Source organism: Mustela erminea, chromosome 12 (assembly GCF_009829155.1).
Source record: "Mustela erminea isolate mMusErm1 chromosome 12, mMusErm1.Pri, whole genome shotgun sequence".
In the NCBI taxonomy this organism is placed as follows: domain Eukaryota; kingdom Metazoa; phylum Chordata; class Mammalia; order Carnivora; family Mustelidae; genus Mustela; species Mustela erminea.
In genome coordinates, this window is record NC_045625.1 from 26,956,303 (window position 1) to 26,974,174 (window position 17,872).

General features: G+C 47.5%; 1 protein-coding gene across 5 annotated transcripts in view; it reads left to right on the forward strand.

Annotated features, from left to right (window-relative positions):
- The window catches only part of ABCA1 (ATP binding cassette subfamily A member 1), a 127,881-nt gene that overhangs the window by 85,185 nt on the left and 24,824 nt on the right, over nucleotides 1-17,872 (forward strand). For 4 of the 5 annotated variants that reach the window (XM_032308438.1, XM_032308436.1, XM_032308434.1 and 1 more), the window contains 15 exons: nucleotides 128-349; nucleotides 773-977; nucleotides 1,992-2,105; nucleotides 4,009-4,180; nucleotides 5,199-5,330; nucleotides 6,181-6,323; nucleotides 6,518-6,655; nucleotides 7,604-7,824; nucleotides 8,844-8,922; nucleotides 9,820-10,022; nucleotides 11,379-11,427; nucleotides 11,622-11,735; nucleotides 12,801-12,949; nucleotides 14,419-14,543; nucleotides 15,586-15,684. In XM_032308438.1, coding sequence (XP_032164329.1) covers nucleotides 128-349; nucleotides 773-977; nucleotides 1,992-2,105; nucleotides 4,009-4,180; nucleotides 5,199-5,330; nucleotides 6,181-6,323; nucleotides 6,518-6,655; nucleotides 7,604-7,824; nucleotides 8,844-8,922; nucleotides 9,820-10,022; nucleotides 11,379-11,427; nucleotides 11,622-11,735; nucleotides 12,801-12,949; nucleotides 14,419-14,543; nucleotides 15,586-15,684 — 2,165 coding nt within the window. Of the gene's footprint in view, nucleotides 1-127; nucleotides 350-772; nucleotides 978-1,991; nucleotides 2,106-4,008; nucleotides 4,181-5,198; nucleotides 5,331-6,180; nucleotides 6,324-6,517; nucleotides 6,656-7,603; nucleotides 7,825-8,743; nucleotides 8,817-8,843; nucleotides 8,923-9,819; nucleotides 10,023-11,378; nucleotides 11,428-11,621; nucleotides 11,736-12,800; nucleotides 12,950-14,418; nucleotides 14,544-15,585; nucleotides 15,685-17,872 lie in introns of all 5 variants that reach the window. The other variant, XM_032308437.1, reaches the window with a different exon arrangement.

The window sequence follows — 17,872 nt, forward strand, 5'->3', positions numbered from 1 at the left end:
TAGTGAGCAGCACTGCTCCTCCCTAATTCCTTTCAAAGGAGTATGAATAAACCCTTTTTCCCACAGATCATGCGAGGACGTGCTTGCTTATTGAGGCGGTGCATTTAATAGGTCTCTTCCTTCCCAGTTAGGGAACCTGCTGCCCTACAGTGACCCCAGCGTGGTGTTTGTCTTCCTATCTGTGTTCGCTGTGGTGACCATCCTGCAGTGCTTCCTGATCAGCACGCTATTCTCCAGAGCCAACCTGGCAGCTGCCTGTGGGGGCATCATCTACTTTATCCTGTACCTGCCCTATGTGCTGTGTGTGGCATGGCAAGACTACGTGGGCTTCACACTCAAGATCTTCGTGGTGAGAACCACCCCTGGGCAGTAGCTGCATACAGCCACCCCTGGTGGTTCACCTCCCCCTCGCAGTCCAAGCTGAGAGCAGAAAATGAGAGTGTGTGTCTGTGTCCGTGTGTGTCTGTGTGTGGGGCGGTACAGGATTGCTGAGTCTTTGGGGCATCTTTGGAAGCATAAAATTCTAAAAGTTTTACGCTCTCTCATGCATGCATTTCTGAAATGTGTGTGCATAATGAGGGGTTATAAATAGAATCCTTTTATATGCTGCTGGTGAGCCCACTCCCCTCAAGGGATCTGTAGGTGAATACTTCCATATCTTGTAATTGATCCATTTTGCAAATTCAAATTTCTCTAGGTGGAATTTATATTAGAAGTGTTAGGAGACGAGAGACAAGGAGATGGACAAGTGACTTTTGTCTCTTTCTCACAGAGCCTGCTGTCTCCTGTGGCTTTTGGGTTTGGCTGTGAGTACTTTGCCCTTTTCGAGGAGCAGGGCGTTGGGGTACAGTGGGACAACCTGTTTGAGAGCCCCATGGAGGAAGATGGCTTCAACCTCACCACTTCAGTCTCCATGATGCTGTTCGACACCTTTCTCTATGGAGTGATGACGTGGTACATCGAGGCTGTCTTTCCAGGTACGTGGAGCTTCCACACACCTGTAGCTTTCAGCTAGGGAAATGTAATTCCTGGCTGCCGAGCTCTGCTGTGTCTGTGGTAGAATTTCTGCAGGGCCTGGAGCTCCCTGGAAAGTGACTATGACTTTAGCCCCACGGCAAGCAAACAGACCAAGGAAAAGCAGCTGATGCTTACTACTGCTGTAGCCCTCATTTCTTGAGCCCTTTGTGCTGGTGCTGTGCAAAGTGTTGTGTAGACCGGGGGAGTTGCTCTTAGACCCATTTTTTTGCAAATGAGAGAACTAGGACTCAAGTTAACTTGCCTATGGACACATTGCTGGTCAGTGTTGGTGCTTGGAAGTGACCCCAGTTGGGTCATACTGGGTCACCTAGTTCAGGAGATTCCTCCTTCCAATGCTGGCCTAGTTCTCTGATTCTGTATCCCCAGGATGAACCACCAGCAGAGTTCCCTGAGTATAGTTTGTGAAGAGTAATATATGTTGGCTTTAAGCCTTTATCTGTGACTTAATCAAATTAACATTCATAAGAATTCATTTTAGTTCTTCCCTTAATAAATCTCCTTGACCAAGAGTTGCCGTGGATACATTTTTGGATAGATCAAATTCTACGAGAATGAGGTTTAATTTTTTTCTGCTTCCCCTGGTTTTCTTCTGAGGGAGTGTATGTGGAATGTTCATTACCTCTACATGAGCTTCCTAAAGTGGATATGCAGTTTTGTATCCTGCAGATCTGGGTTCAGATTCTGAGTCCTTCATTTACTGGCTGAGTGACCTCAGTAGGCTACTTATCCTTCAGTTTCCTCATCTGTAAAATGGGGCTGATAACCTGCCTTGTGAGGTTGTTTGACTATATAGTAGGTCTCGGGAGATGTGAGCTCCCACTACCCCACCTCCATTCCAGGGTGCCACTGCCAGAGGCTGTGTCAAGGAGGGAGTAGTTCTGGCTGGGATACCTCGGGAATGCTAGGATGTTGCTGTGCTTGGCTTCCATCTTGGTTTTTATCTTTGCTTGCAGGCCAGTATGGAATCCCCAGGCCCTGGTATTTTCCTTGTACCAAATCCTACTGGTTTGGTGAGAAAAGTGATGAGAAGAGCCACCCTGGTTCCAGCCAGAAGGGGGTATCAGAAAGTAAGTGCTACCAAACCTGCCCTCCCCTTAGCCTAAGTGCTTTTGCCCCCACTGTTAGGGACAAAGGATGGCTTTTGCCCTTTAGAGAGTCTGAAACCACTCTAGGAGCAAAGAAATCACATAGAGTGCATCTTTCCAAATTCTCCCATGACATTCATGTTCAGTGCTATTGTCAACTTATTGGGGAGTCGCTCTCTGGGTCCTTGAGGGACATTGCGTTTGTTTTCTTGACTTCTAGGAAAGAGGCCCTGATAGATATATGAGCCTGTGTAGGCTGACACCAAGTGGCTATCAGAGCTCAACCTGTGCTTCTTGATGTTCTCACCCTTCATTACTCAGGGCCCTAATCCTCTCCTGGCTCCTGATTGTAGGTGGGGGTGCCCACAGTTTAGCAAACTGTCTTTTGGGTTCTTTGCTCTGGTTCTTGCAGAAAAACTATCTTTGTGCTAGTGTGGCTTCCTAAGTAGTTAATGAGTTCCTTTCTGCTGATCTCTTCTGTGCCTTCCCCAAGTTGCCAGTGGAAAAGTCTATTGTTCTTAGGCATTCTAGACAACTACAGCTGGCCCTTGCCCACTGTCCCAGCTTCTTCTCCTGCTCCTCCTACTCTTCTTTCTTACCCAATCTCCTCTTTTTATTTTATTTTATTTTATTTTATTTATTTATTTGGCAGAGATCACAAGTAGGCAGAGAGGCAGGCAGAGAGAGAGGAAGGGAAGCAGGCTCCCTGCTGAGCAGGGAGCCCGATGCAGGGCTCGATCCCAGGACCCTGGGCTTATGTCCTGAGCCAAAGGCAGAGACCTTAACCCACTGAGCCACGCAGGCACCCCTTACCCAAACTCCTCTTAACATCAGCCTTTGGATTCAGTCTCCTAGGACATGTCCTGTTCTTCCACATCCCCATGCCTTTGTATGTACTCTGTCCTCTCACGGGAGAACCTTTCTCTGACTTGCCTGCTTTCCTCCTCCTTCCTCAAGATCTAGTTCTGCATCCCTACCGCCGAAGTAGTGCTTCTGGATTCCCAAGTAGTCAGACAGTTCCTCCTCCAAGATTTCATGACATTAAAAACAAACAAGCAAAAGGCCTTTCTATTTAAAATAATTATAGAATCATGGAAGTTGCAAAAAATAGTATTGGGGAGGTTTCCCTTGTGCCTTTCATTTTCGTTTCCCCCAGTGGTAATATCTTACATAACTACAGTGCATTATTGAAACCATGACATTGACACTGATACAGTGTGTAGACCTCCTTGAGACTGTAGAGTTTTACATGTACTCATTCATGTGTGTGCATTTAGTTCTGTGCACTTTGCCACATGGAGATTCATGTAATCAGCTCAGTCAAGATGCAGAACTGTTCCATTGAGACAGACTCCCTCATTCTGCCCCTTGAAAGCCGCCCCCACCTTCTTCCCCAGTCCCTGAGACCTGTCAGCTACTACTCCTTTCTCCACATGGTATTTCTAGAATGTGATGTAAATGGAACCATATACTATGGGACATTTTGAGTTTGGCTTTTTTCACTTAGCATCATTCCCTTGAGATCCATCCAGGCTGTGATGTGTATCAACAGTTCACTCCTTTTCCCTGCTGAGTTGTGTTCCATGCGCTGGATATTCCACAGCTCTACGGCATCTTTAGATGTGTTTTTTAAACCGCTTTTAGCTTCCTGTGTTTTAATTGCTTGTCAAGTCTTTATAGATTGTGAATGTGCCTTTATCAGTGAATTCCCATCACCAACACTCCTGCCCAAATAGGCCCTAAGTAAACGTTTGCCTGAGAAACCAGAAGTATCTGTGGAGAGAGGACACTTATGAGAGCACGAGCCGAGCCCCTGTGTCTTTGTGCCGCGCTCTTTGGTATTTGCCGTGGGTTCATTCCCATCCTGTCTTCTGTCTTCTGACAGTCTGCATGGAGGAGGAACCCACGCACCTGAAGCTGGGCGTGTCCATTCAGAACCTGATGAAGGTTTACCGGGATGGCATGAAGGTGGCTGTTGATGGCCTGGCTTTGAATTTCTATGAGGGCCAGATCACCTCCTTCCTGGGCCACAATGGAGCTGGGAAGACCACCACCATGTAAGAGGAGGGTGTGACTGTCAGAGTCCGCTGTGGGCAGTTTCCAGAGTGCAATTAGAAATCAGGATGCAAGGGCACTGCATTGGTCACTGGGGCTAGGGCAGCAGCACTGAGGGGAGGAGTTGAGGAATGTGAGATATTATCTCATCACAAGAGTGCTTTCCTCACTGCCGGTTTTGGCTAAATATTTCCTCAGCCTGAAAGCAGCCTGGCAACCCTCTTGGTGACCTTTCCCGTTTGGTTCTCAGAATTCTGCCCTGTTCCTGGAACCCTAAGGCTGTGACAGCTCTGAGAAATGGTCTCCTTTTGAGCTGGTTTTGTTAGAATTATGAAGTAAGAATATGGGAAGATTTGATATGTTGGAGGGAAGTAGTGATTTCCAGGAGCTCTGTCGCTAAGGAGGTGTGAGAAACAGCTGGCCATGTACTGCCTTTTCTGGGACCATTAGAGACCTATAAAGACCTTATGACAGGCAGCTTCACGGGGGAGCATGGGCCATAAACACCAGAGTTAGCCTCAGTGACTTTCAATGCGGTCCCTCAACTATCGCCAAGGGTATATCTTTTCCTGGTTTTGTTTGTTTGTTTGTTTTTTTGTTGTTGTTGTTAATGCAAAGTCAATATATGAACATTGCAGGTTATTTTTAAAAGGTACACAGAAATCCTACTGCCTAACACAAAACACTGTTTTTATCACTGAATAATTCTTTTTTCATGGACATGATTTTAGACTTACAAAATGTATATTTCAAACTGTACTTTCCATTGCAAAGTGGTCATTAAAAAACACTTGTCCCGATACTGCCCTTTCCAACACATAGGCCTGCTCCTGGTTATCCACTAAAGCAAAGACTTGTTTGCTTTGTAGGGGTCAGTTCGGGTCTGTTAGGAAGGAATGGCGGTACGTATAGGGGGACTGATGCCTCTGCTGTAGGTGCCCAGGCTCTGCGGCCGGCATGGGGCATTTCCGGGGGAATGAGGATAACACTGACTCTTGCCTCTTAACCTTTTGCACTCAGGTCAATCCTGACTGGGCTGTTCCCACCCACCTCGGGCACTGCCTATATCCTGGGGAAAGACATTCGCTCTGAGATGAGCAGCATCCGGCAGAACCTGGGGGTCTGCCCCCAGCATAACGTGCTGTTTGACATGTGAGTACCAGTGCACACTGAGAAGCAGACCCCGCCTGCATGCGTGTGTCCTAAGTCATGGGCGGAGAGAGACTTAAGCATTCTACCTTCTGTGAGGATGGTGGGTCTTACCGCTCTGCATGGTGAGACCTGGTTGTCCTTACGTTTTAGGAGAAGCAGGAGGTGATTGTCAGGTGAGAGATGTCCCATCAGTCCAGCTGGAGGGTGAGCCCTTGGGAAATGGTGCTTTCCATTACTGACCCTTTAGGGGCCAATTAGCCGGTCCCTTCTCCCACTATACTCTGGCCCAGCATTTCCCGCTGAAGACATTGCTTCCTTTCAGGTTGGCCTGTCTGCAATTCAGGCCCCTTCAGGGAGCCCTCGTGGTGGAGCTGAGAAAGACCTGGGCTCTGTGACCTTGGGCAAGGACTTCTCCCCTTCTGGGTCCCCATTTGCTCTTACCTAAATTGAACAACTCAGGTTCATGTTCTTCACAGGGACCTCCCTTCTTGCACATTCTGAGTTCCTGGAGGGGGCTGCTCCAGGTGAATTCTGACCCAGTTACTTGGTCGATGGAGCTGTGGGGTGAGCCCCTTGAGGGTCTGAGATTAAAAGTTGCAACTGCCTGATGTCTGGTGGCCAGGCCTGCTGGAACTAAGCTGGAACAGACCAGTCACATTCCAGCTTTGGCGTCTTCAGCAGTTCCAGTGGTTGCTTACAGTTGTTCTGTCTTGATTCTTCCTATTATTTTTCAGAAGTTGATAAAGTTAGAAAAGGTCAGGGAGGGGGCAGTGGAAACGTGCCTCTTTTCTTCTGTTCTGGGTCAGGAAGCACTGTGGGGTATGGAGTTGACCTGCCCTTGCATCCCCAGGCTGACTGTGGAAGAACACATCTGGTTCTATGCACGTCTGAAGGGGCTCTCGGAGAAGCACGTGAAAGCAGAGATGGAGCAGATGGCCTTGGATGTTGGTTTGCCACCCAGCAAACTGAAAAGCAAAACAAGTCAACTGTCAGGTGAGTTCCCCTTCCTCCAACACCCTGCCCCCCTCATGGGAAAAGCAACAGCTGCCCCCAGAGTCCCAGTGTAGGGGTAGGTGAGTAGGTCAGAAATGTGTCCCTGGCTTGTCCCTGGTGGGTGCCTCTATTTGTCTCTCAATGCCTCTGCTTTTGCTGTCTGGGGCCGGTCCTGGAATGTCTCTCTCTCACAGGCGGAATGAAGAGAAAGCTGTCTGTGGCTTTGGCCTTCGTTGGGGGATCCAAGGTTGTCATTCTGGATGAGCCCACAGCCGGTGTGGACCCTTACTCCCGCAGGGGAATATGGGAGCTCCTGCTGAAATACCGACAAGGTAGCTGATGTGTGTTTGTCTCGAGGGAGGGAGGGAAAGGCTCGGGAGAGGCTCTTGAGCGGTACGCCTGTGGCTCATGGCTGTCCTTGACAGAGCAGCAGAATTGCTTTTCAAGAGCAATAAGGGGCTTCTTTTCTTTTTTCTTTTTTTTAATTAATTCATTTATTTGACAGAGATCACAAGTAGGCAGAGAGGCAGGCAGAGAGAGGGAGGAAGCAGGCCACCTGCTGAGCAGAGAGCCTGATGTGGGGCTCAATCCTAGAACCCTGAGATCATGACCCAAACCGAATGTAGAGCCTTTAACCCACTGAGCCCCAGGGACTTCTTGTCTTAAAGCTCTATGCTCACGCATGGTATGGATGTGGAAGGAAGGCCTGGTTTCTAAGACACGTAACGTGGATTCCCTTCATTATCTAGGGGCTGGCAAGAAGAGAAATGGGGATAAGGGCACGGTCCTCAGAGCTACCTCTAGCTTAGAGCTTACAGTCTCTATTGTAGCTGTGTTCCCTTTCAGACCGATGACTGAGAACAGAGGCTGTGTCTTTGTTTATCTCTGTCCCCAGCATGGTACTCTGTATATGTTTGTTGAAAGAGCGGATGAGCAGATTTTAATATGGACTTTGGAGCCAGTTCCCGTTGGCCCTGAGACCTTGGAAAAGTCATTTAACTTGTCTCCATTTCTTTGCCTCCAATAGCAGTAGTGCCTGCCTCCCAGAAGATGTAGTTAAATAAGAACGCATGCAGGTCACCCAGCACCCTGCCTGGTATGTGGCAAATTCCCAGATGAATGTTCCTGTTCTGATTTCTGTGAGGGTGGCTTTGCTACACAGGCTTCCAGATTCTTCTGCCTCAGTGGCCCCTGCTGATCTGTCTGTAGTTCCAGCTGCTTCTGTTGTTGAGAACCAATAGGCCTCACTTGTCCCACGTCCTTGTGTTTGTGCCTGGCAGGCCGCACCATTATTCTCTCCACACACCACATGGATGAAGCAGACATCCTGGGGGACAGGATTGCCATCATTTCCCATGGAAAGCTGTGCTGTGTGGGCTCCTCCCTGTTTCTGAAGAACCAGCTGGGAACAGGCTACTACCTGACCCTAGTCAAGAAGGATGTGGAATCCTCCCTCAGTTCCTGCAGAAATAGCAGTAGCACTGTGTCATACCTGAAAAAGGTGAGTTGTATTTTCGGTGCTGGGCTGGTGCCGGGCCAGGGAGTCAGAACTTGTTTGGCTGGGAGTGACCTGTCCACATCCACCCCACTCTGCCACTTGAGGGGTCACCATCTCCCTGCACTGCGGTCCCTTTGGAGTCACCTTGTATTTCCTTTGTGGAAAGCTCAGGCCACATCTCTTCCTGCAGTCAGAGTGAGGTTGAATCACACATGTTATTACTTATGAACTTTTTTTTAAACTCCAGTCATCTCCAAGTGCAGAGCAATAGTGGGAGGGAGGTATTGTGATTATTATGTCAGATTAGGGAAATGAGGCTTGTAGGTCACTGAGCAGGTAAATAACAGAGGTGGGACCAAACCCCAATAACCAGGTAGGTTTTCCTCTGTTCCACAGAACACGTCTGTGATTCATTTGTGTGCTGAAATCAGTGGCACCTAAAACATTGACATCCCAAACTTCAACTCCTATCTGCTTATTTACCTTTTAACTAGTGCCCGGTTACTTGAAGTGTGAGGACCAGCAGCACTGGGACTACTTGCGAGCTTGTTAGAAATGCAGAAACGCAGGCCTAGCTCAGACTCACTAAATCAGAATCCTCATTTTAACAAAGTCCCCTGGTGGCTCAACAGAAATCAAGCTTTGAGAGGCCCCGAGCTAGACAACTAGGCAGGTGAATCCCATGCCTAGGAGGGTCAGTGAGTGCCTGGTGACAGCACTCAGCGGCCACCTCTGTGCTGGCCTCCCGTGCGCACAGCACACACGTGTCAGACAGGGGCTTCAAAAGCCACGGCTGCCCAGTCAGTTGCCTCCCAGGAGGAACCACATGGTAGAGCCTCATGGAAGCCCTCCCTGGCGAAGGTGCTGGTGGCTGTACCTTGCTCAGTCCCTGACCCATTCTCACCTCCTTCTTTGCCATCAGGAGGACAGTGTTTCTCAAAGCAGTTCTGATGCTGGCCTGGGCAGTGACCATGAAAGTGACACGCTGACCATCGGTAAGGACTCTGGGGTTTCTTATTCAGGTGGTGCCTGAGCTTCCCCGAGCTGGGCAGAGTGGAGGCAGAGGAGGAGAGGTGCAGAGGCTGGTGGCGCTGACTCAAGGTTTGCTGCTGGGTTGGGGCTGGGGGTTGGGGTGGGGGTTGGGAGAGGGTGCAGCTTGGTGGCAGATTGGCTTAATGCTTGCTGGGGAGCCCGGAGCTTGGTGTGGCAGCTGGCAGGGCAGTGTCCCCGAGAGGCTGACATGACTGGGGGCGGAGGATCTCCTGGGGAATAGATCTGGCTGGACACTGGCGACCAGGAATGAGAAGCTGAGGACCAAGCCCTGGGGAAGGGATTGGATCTCAGTATCTCAGGAGACTGAGAGCCCAGGAGATGGAGAGCAGTCTGCTGGGTCTTCCTTTGGAGCTACATATAGGACACCAGTGTCACCAGTAACACCCATGGAGCAGAAGCCTTTACTGTGTCCATCTGTGCCCAGTCCTAATACTTGGCGTTTTCCAAGGAGATGTCTCCTTCCACAAACTGATTACTCCCTTATTGACATAAAGAGAAGGAGCCTCCTTTAGAAGGTTAGGAAGGGCGAAGAATCATTTAATTTTTCTTTACTCAGGTTTTCCATGGAAGAATCTTAGAGTCTAGGCAATAGACACAAGACTTTCAACCTCTGAAAGTCTTCCCTCCTTCCACCCACCATTCCTTCCTTCAGCCCTTCTGGCCTTCCTTCCTCTCACCCACCCACCTACCCACCCGCCCACAATGTACCGAGAACCTATAGCGTTCCAGGCTTTGGTGATACAGAGGTGAATAAGACCTAGTCCTTGCCTCAGGAACTCTCAGGCCAGAGATGAACATGTGGAAAGACTTGAGTATCCGAAACGGGTATCATGTGTGGGCAGCTGGCCTCTGAGGAGTAGGCAGGGGGAGAAGGTGAGACATGGCCGGCTCTTGCTTGGAGGCCTCTAAGCTGGCTGAGCCGTCTTTGTGCTTTGGTCCCTACAGATGTCTCTGCCATCTCCAACCTCATCAGGAAGCATGTGGCTGAGGCCCGGCTCGTGGAAGACATTGGGCATGAATTGACTTACGTGCTGCCCTACGAAGCTGCCAAAGAAGGAGCCTTCGTGGAACTCTTCCATGAGATTGATGACCGACTCTCAGACCTGGGCATCTCTAGTTATGGCATCTCGGAGACCACTCTGGAAGAAGTAAGTTCGGTGACTGACTATCGGAGTGGAGTAGGTTCCACAGTCCCAAGGCCAGACAGGTAGCCTCCTTTTCCCCCAGAGGAATAGGATTACCATGGGGCTGGTCATTTGAGTCCTTACATCATTGCATTTGGGGTATTATTGGCCACAGTTAACCCTTTAAAGTTGTGGTGGAAGATAGCAGGAGAGCTGTATTAGGATGGCTCCCTGACATGGCTGTGTTGTGGCCACGGATAGGAAAGAGCCAACATTTATGGAAAATCCACGTGTGCCTGGTGCTGAACTGGGTGTGTGGGGTTGTTTGTTTTAATTACTGTAGGGGCTCTTGGGTGGCTCAGTTGATGAAATATCTGGCTCTTGATTTTGGCTCAGGTCATTATCTCAGGGTTGTGAGCTTGAGCACTGTGTCAGGCTCCATGTTCAGCACAGAGTTTGCTTGGGAGTCTCTCTCTCTCCCTTTCCTTCTGTCCAGCCCCACCCCTATCCCCCCACCCCACTCATGCATACTCTGTCTCTTTAAATAAATAAAATCTTATAAAAATCATTGCAACTTAATATTATTCCCATAATAAGATGATAAAGTGGGCACTCAGGAATCTGAGCTAGGGTTCAGCATTGAGGGTTTGGGCTACAAAACCCATGCTATCTTTACTGTGTAGCAGCATCACCTCCCTTTAGAGATCACAGCTTCATAAACCTGGAGTGCTGGAAAGGATACAAAAGTTGTCTGGCCCATTGGTCCCCAAGCTTGGCCATACAGAGAAATCATCTGTGGGGTTATTATTGACGATAGAAATTCTGAGTCCTCAGCGCCAGGGTCTTTGGATCAGAATTTGTAGAGGTAAGACCTCAACGTCAGTGCTTTTATTACATGCTTTCTGGGCCGTGGTCTGTAGTTCAGAGTTTAGAAATCATTGGCTAGTTCACATTCTCTTATGATGTTTGAGTCTCTGCCATACTATTTCTAGTAATGGGGAACCCATCATCTTTTGATCATTTGGTCTTGGATGACTTATCACAATGCTGGCCTACTCAGAGATCTGGGGGCCATCCACCTGGAAGAACCCACCTAACATGCTCCCTGTAGATTCAGGACACATTTCTTCTCTGGTGTTCTAATGTCCTACCTTTAATTTGAAAATGATTGTCTGGATTGATAGTTCTCACAACTGGGGACGTGTTCTCTGGTGAAGAATGCCTCCACTCCCAAGTGACTGGCAAAGTATTACTGATAAATGCAGCTTTTTTACTTTTTGTCTTCAGGGGCTAACAAGCCACTCAGTAATGTAATAATCATGGCGGTGATGGTTGCTCTCATCACATGGTGCTTATACTGTTCTCACTCCCGTTTTTCAGATATTTCTCAAAGTGGCTGAAGAGAGCGGGGTGGATGCGGAGACCTCCGGTAAGCCTCTGGGGCAACTGTACGCTCTCTGGGCAGTGCCTCCTGTAGGCTGTCTTAGCTCACCAGTAGTGTGCCTTTCCCTTTCACTTGTTTTATCCTATTCTTATTTTTAGTGTATACATTTGTGGCAGACGAGGATGGCTTGTTTTGTTACAAATAAAATAAAATGTGGGATTCTTTCCTTTTGCCTGCAGATGGCACCTTGCCAGCAAGACGAAACAGAAGGGCCTTTGGAGACAAGCAGAGCTGCCTTCGCCCATTCACTGAAGATGATGCTGCTGATCCTAATGATTCTGATGTAGACCCAGGTCTGTTTGGGCGAGATTTGTGTCCCATTGTTTGAAAGTGAATTCTTGCCTAGTATACTCCCACATTTCCTTTTAACAAACGGCCTTGAGCATGGATGATAGATGCCTACAGGGTCCAAAGGGAAGTGGGAAGTTGAAAAAAGCTGCATTCCTTACAGCATTGGGCAAACTATCAAACCTGAAGGAGCCCACCCTCCTCGCTTTCTTCATTTAGTTGAGATCTTTCACGTGAGAGACGTATAAAAGGACGGCCCCTCCGTCTTCTGAATCCATTGATTATCTTTTCTGTGCAGACCCAGTTTCTTGCCTAGATAGGGTGTTTAAATTGTTAAATAAATATTCTTTGAATGGGTGAATGATTTTTGAACTAAGTCACCTTTTAGAGCTAATTGTACCTAAGACTTAGATATTCTTGTAGAGTGTGTCCCTGTGTGTTTGACTGAGACAGAGAAAGGGAGGCAAGAAGTCAAGCAAATATTGGTAAGATGTGAAAGCACCTCAGTTAGGAATCATTAGTTTAGGACAAGGATTTTTGTACAATTTTATACAATTTTGAGATACGGAAACTTTTTTGGCTCTCCCAGTCCTGCTCCTATGAGTGTGTGGCCCTCATGTTTTCTGTGATTTCAGACATTGTCAGTACTTAGATCATTTGAACGTATCCACCTTTTACCAAAATAACAGATGGTAGGCAAATCAGCATTGTCTGTTTTCAATTCTGTCAGCCAAATGCATGGCTTGTCTCATAGAATATTCTATCAAGGATGACGTGGTTCATCGGAATGGCTTGATGTACAACAGTTATGTGTGAACACTTCTCTTCAGTTGTCTCAAGGCACCTTCATTTTCTGCACTCCCCACACAAGAGCCATAGGCAGAAAGTGCCACTGTTGGGCATCTGGGGTCCTAACTTTTCCTGGGACAATGATTTGTCATGAAAGCCCTTGACTTCTGAGAGACTTTGGCTTTCAAACACAAGCCTCCATGAGGATGCTGGAGGGAGGAGCATGGTAATGTCAAAACTGCCTCAGATAATAGGTGACCTTCGGTGTTGGCTTCCTGCAGAATCCAGAGAAACAGACTTGCTCAGCGGGATGGATGGCAAAGGCTCCTACCAGGTGAAGGGCTGGAAGCTCACACAGCAGCAGTTTGTGGCCCTTCTGTGGAAGAGGCTGCTGATTGCCAGACGGAGTCGGAAGGGATTCTTTGCTCAGGTGACAAGTGCTGCTCGAGGCCAGCGACTCTTGCTTCACGGGTGGGCTGCAGGCTCCCTGACCAGTGAAGGCAGGAGAGGGTCGTGGGTATGGGGTAGATGATGGAGCCAGACTTTTCGCCTTTCAATCCCAGTCTTGCTTCCTGTCACTCATGCATCTGTGGGCAAGTTACTTCTCTGTGCCTCCTTGTCCTCATCTTTAGAAATGAAGATAACGTGCCAGTGATGTAGGGTTGTTATGAGGATTCAAATGAGTGCTTAGAGTGGGCCTAGCATTTAGTAGTGCTGTGTGTGTGTGTGTGTGTGTGTGTGTGTGTATGAGTTTTATGGTAGAGGATGGCATAACAAGGACAGAGTTTAGAAACATTGGCTGGGCAAATTCAGTTTTTATAACCTGAGATGCACTTGACATATAAACTTCTTGGAATCGTGACTTTTCTGTAAGTCGATGTTTAACTGCAAATTGATAGAAAGGTGGCCAGACATGTCAGAAGAAAATGGGCAAACAGAAAAGACTCATTACACTGTTGCCTATGTGTTGGTGTTTCCATGCTAAGGCACTTGGTCAGTAGGGGTAAAGTTATCCTGCTGTATAAAATCGAGAAGTACAGAGAAAGCATCTGCAGAAATTCTTCCCTGCAGACTGTGCAGGTAATACAGAGAGTATGAGTTTGGAGCACAGAGACCTGGGTTTGAATTCTGGTTCTGCCACTTACTGTCTGTGTGACCTTGGGCAAGTTACTTAGTCTCTTGGAGATAGATTACTTTGTTTTTTGATTGGTGATAGGGTTGGAACAATAATGAACTGAGATAATTGTCATACAGTATTTTCTCAGAAAGAAGGATTTAGGTAATGACGCTTTTGGAGGCCATTCCATGGTGACAGTGTTTGCTGTTCCCTTTCAGAGCGTGGGATCTGACTGGGTCCGTTAGTCTGTAGATTACAAGTGAGATTACTGAGGCCACAGCGGGAGTGACTTCCCGTGGATACACACATGGCAGACACAGAACCAGGCTTTGTGTCTTCTGGCTCCTGGTGCAGGGCTGGTTCTGTCGGCCTTTCTCTGGGCTGAGCTGGGCTCATGGCCCGTCGTGGTCTTTCTTGGGTCTTCAGAGGGAAGAGGGCAGAACCCAGAGTTCGGAGTCCCCCTGACATATGACCACCATTTTGTCTGTAAAGTTTTGAGCTTCCTGTCTCTGCTGGGTGACCACAGCCTCTGGCCTTGTGCTGTCAGCCTCCAGAAATGGCCTGGAGGGAGGAGGTTTTGGTTTCAGGATCTGCTGCTTCCCACCTGCCATGAATGCCTTGGTGGAGCTTTGTTCTGGGTCCTGTGGCACTCACTGCATGCTGCCTGGTCTGGGAGGCTGGCTGGACTCTTAGGGGCTTGTGCCAGGCCCCTTTCTCTGACATTTGCCCCCCACCTTTTTTTTTTTTTTGCCATTTCCTTTCCCCCTCTCTCCTGGTTGTAGATCGTCCTGCCAGCTGTGTTTGTCTGCATTGCCCTGGTGTTCAGCTTGATCGTGCCCCCCTTTGGCAAGTACCCCAGCCTGGAACTTCAGCCCTGGATGTACAACGAACAGTACACATTTGTCAGGTGCGTGTTTGCCTTCTGTGCCCCAGGAGAGAAGAGAGCTCAGGCAGACCAAGTGTTGACACTGCTGAGGGCCAAGGGGATGTGGACTCAAGAGTAACAGGGTGGGTTGGATTTTATCAGCTGTTCTAAAGCCCCGACACAAACTAATATCGTATGCAAAGAATGCCAGCGAACTGAACCTCCACTAACAGACCCACCTCTCTTCCTGCTTTTGAGCTCCTTTCTTTTTATTCTGCTGTCACTGGGAACGGTCATCGGTGTTTTACCTAAATAATCTGTCCTTGCAAAACATCTGTGAGGAAGCTATAGTCTGTGGGCTTTTCATAGCTATGTTTTAATTTTGTCATTTTGTCCTAGGGCTTCTGTACATGGTCACAGCTTTACACTTCCAGGTTCTTGTTTGCACAGTACATTTTGTGTATTTATTGTGTTACAGATATTAAAGAGTGTTCTTTAGAGAATGCTAGCTACTCTGTAACAATCCAGTGCTTCAAACAAAGGGACAAAGGAATTTCTCTACTTCCTTCCACAGAAATTTTCCTCAGTCTTGTAATATTTGTAGACCTTTAGATGGGGAGAAGTATCTCAGTGATATAAAAGGGAAGCTTTTATGAATACACAAATCGGTTCTTCCTTCTCTAGTCTTGTGTTTCTTCTTGTTTGGATCACATTTCATGGATAATTCTGAAAGTATTTTTGAAAAACTGGTTCTTCACGAATTCCTTCACATTAAAGAAGTATAGATAGATAGATAGATAGATAGATAGATGTGCATGGGTGTTTATACATGTGTGCACACCCATATGCACAACTCTATTCATTACAACTTACACAAGCCGAGAGGGCTGTCCCTTACCTTGATCTCAAGTACACAATCAGTGTCCGCTCCTTTTGGGTACATTTTGCATTTTGCTCATTTCGGTTAAGAGAGCTTGGCACACAAGAAGTGCCTAATAAAGTATTCCATTCAGAAGAACAATTCTACTTCCCAGTTCCTGGTTTTAATGAATCGCTGAGCTGGCTGCCTCTCATGTACCCACAGTAATGATGCTCCTGAGGACTTGGGTACCCAGGAACTCCTGAATGCCCTCACCAGACACCCTGGCTTCGGGACCCGCTGTATGGAAGGAAATCCGATCCCGTAAGTGCCCCTTGAGCTCTGAGACCCTTGATCTCTGGATTGTCTTCTGCTTCTCACCTGGTTCGATGTCTACTGTATTATGTTTATCAACTATGATAGATGCCACATGGTGACTAGGATCATTTGTCATTTGAAGCATTTTTTATTTTTAAAAAGCTGATGTAATAACCTAACCAGAATCTAGAATGAACAGAGCCAACTAGGAGAGTTTTCTGTCATCCTGCAGAGCAAAATCATTACAGATATGTATTTGCTGCTTTAGAGATTAATATTTAATTCAAATAGCACTTTGTACAGATCCAGTGCTTTCCCATTCTTCCCTTCTGCCAGCTCCTGTACCTAAAAGCAGAGATAAGCTGCCATTATATAGAATTTTCAGTTTGATTTATCAGCTACTTCACTTTACCAACCTGAAAACGTGTTCTATATTGTTGTGTATAAAAATGGATATTTTCTTCTTTTGGGGTTGCATATTTTTGTACTTTCCTTCAAAATCCTTTTTAGGGGAAGTAGGTAGTATATGGATAAATGCGGTGAAATGCCTGTGTCTCTAAGTGGGCTGGGGGGAGGGGTGTGTGGAGGTCTTCATGCATAACAACTGTGAAGAGAGGTGAGTTTCCAAGTGACCCAAGCCAAGGCCCATGCAGGTTCCAGGCTCAGGTAGAATGAGATTCTGGCTCAGTTATAACACAGACTTGGAGGAATTATAGAGAGTGTGGAAGGTATAGGAAGATTGGAGAAGGACTAACTTGAATTCCAGGTTTTAAAGGGAAGTTACTGACTTTGCAAGTGGACAGACCAGTGAGCCAGGTACCTGGGCATGCAAGGTTTCAGAGCAGATTTCTAGATAGATAACTACCATGTCCTTGCTAGCTCTTATTATTGGATATTTACTAAACATTTGCTGGTACTTACTGCTTCATGGGTAAGTAAGCCCTAGCAGCCAATATCAGTTCCTAAAGAATGAAATGACTGTGATGGAAAAGGGCATGGGGACATCCTCGCTGAGGTCACAAGACTTTTGACTTTTAACATACCTGCATGTTTCATAGGGGAGGTAGAAGAATGAGATAAGGTGCAGTCATTATACACTGTTGCTGAGTAGTATGGACTCAGATAAGTGGCAGCATAGAAGGAGCTGGGTCTGGGCTCAGGGCTACACAGGTTCAGACAGCGGAGGTCTGGTCTCTGCTGTCAGAGGATTCACAGGGTTGGGGCAGAGCACCGCTGTGTGTGTATGTGTGTATGTGTATGTGGAGGGGGGGTGATGGAAGGTCTCCATTCAGGCAGCTTTTCCTGAATTCGCATTCTAGGTTCCACCAAAAGGAGTACAACTAAGGGAAGTTTGACTGGGACATTGACTGTGACATTGAGCTTTGTCTCAGCCAGTCATCTTGTGAAGTTTTTGGAGTATGAGCGCCATGTCTTCCTTTGACATTTCCATCAAGTTACAGTGCTTAGAGAGAACTAGAGAGCAGTGCACCGATTTTGATGTTTTTAGTACATAGAAGAATAACATAAAGAGTGTAGCTGTGCATTGTAGAACCTTGGAACTGGAAGGGATATTAGAAATGACATGTTTCAACATGTCATTTTGTACTTTTATTTGACTGGTGGAGAAGATAAGACCCAAGAGGGCAAGCGTGTTGGTGATGGTCCACAGTGATTCGGAGCTCGCGTCAGGCGTAAAGGCCTCATGATCCTTGCAGACAACCTAGTGCTTCATGTACTGAGCACCCTCACTGCATCCCCTGCAAACCCCAATTCTGTCCTCATTTTATTTTATTTTTTAATTAATTTATTTATTTTTTAAGATTTTATTTTTATTTGTCAGAGAGAGAGATGGAGAGAGAGTGAGCATAGGCAGACAGAGTGGTAGGCAGAGACAGAGGGAGAAGCAGGCTCCCTGCCGAGCAAGGAGCCCGATGTGGGACTCGATCCCAGGACGCTGGGATCATGACCTGAGCTGAAGGCAGCTGCTTAACCAACTGAGCCACCCAGGTGCCCCTGTCCTCATTTTAAACCATAAAACAAATCTTGCCATTCAGGGAACATTGAGCATAACGCGCCGACTCCTTCCCAGGCCCGTGTCATCTGGCGCCGGCTTCGCTCCACCGTGCTCCCCGTCATTCTCCCTCCTACCTCGTCCCGGCCAGCTCACGGCCCTCCTGCTGTTCCTCAAACGTGG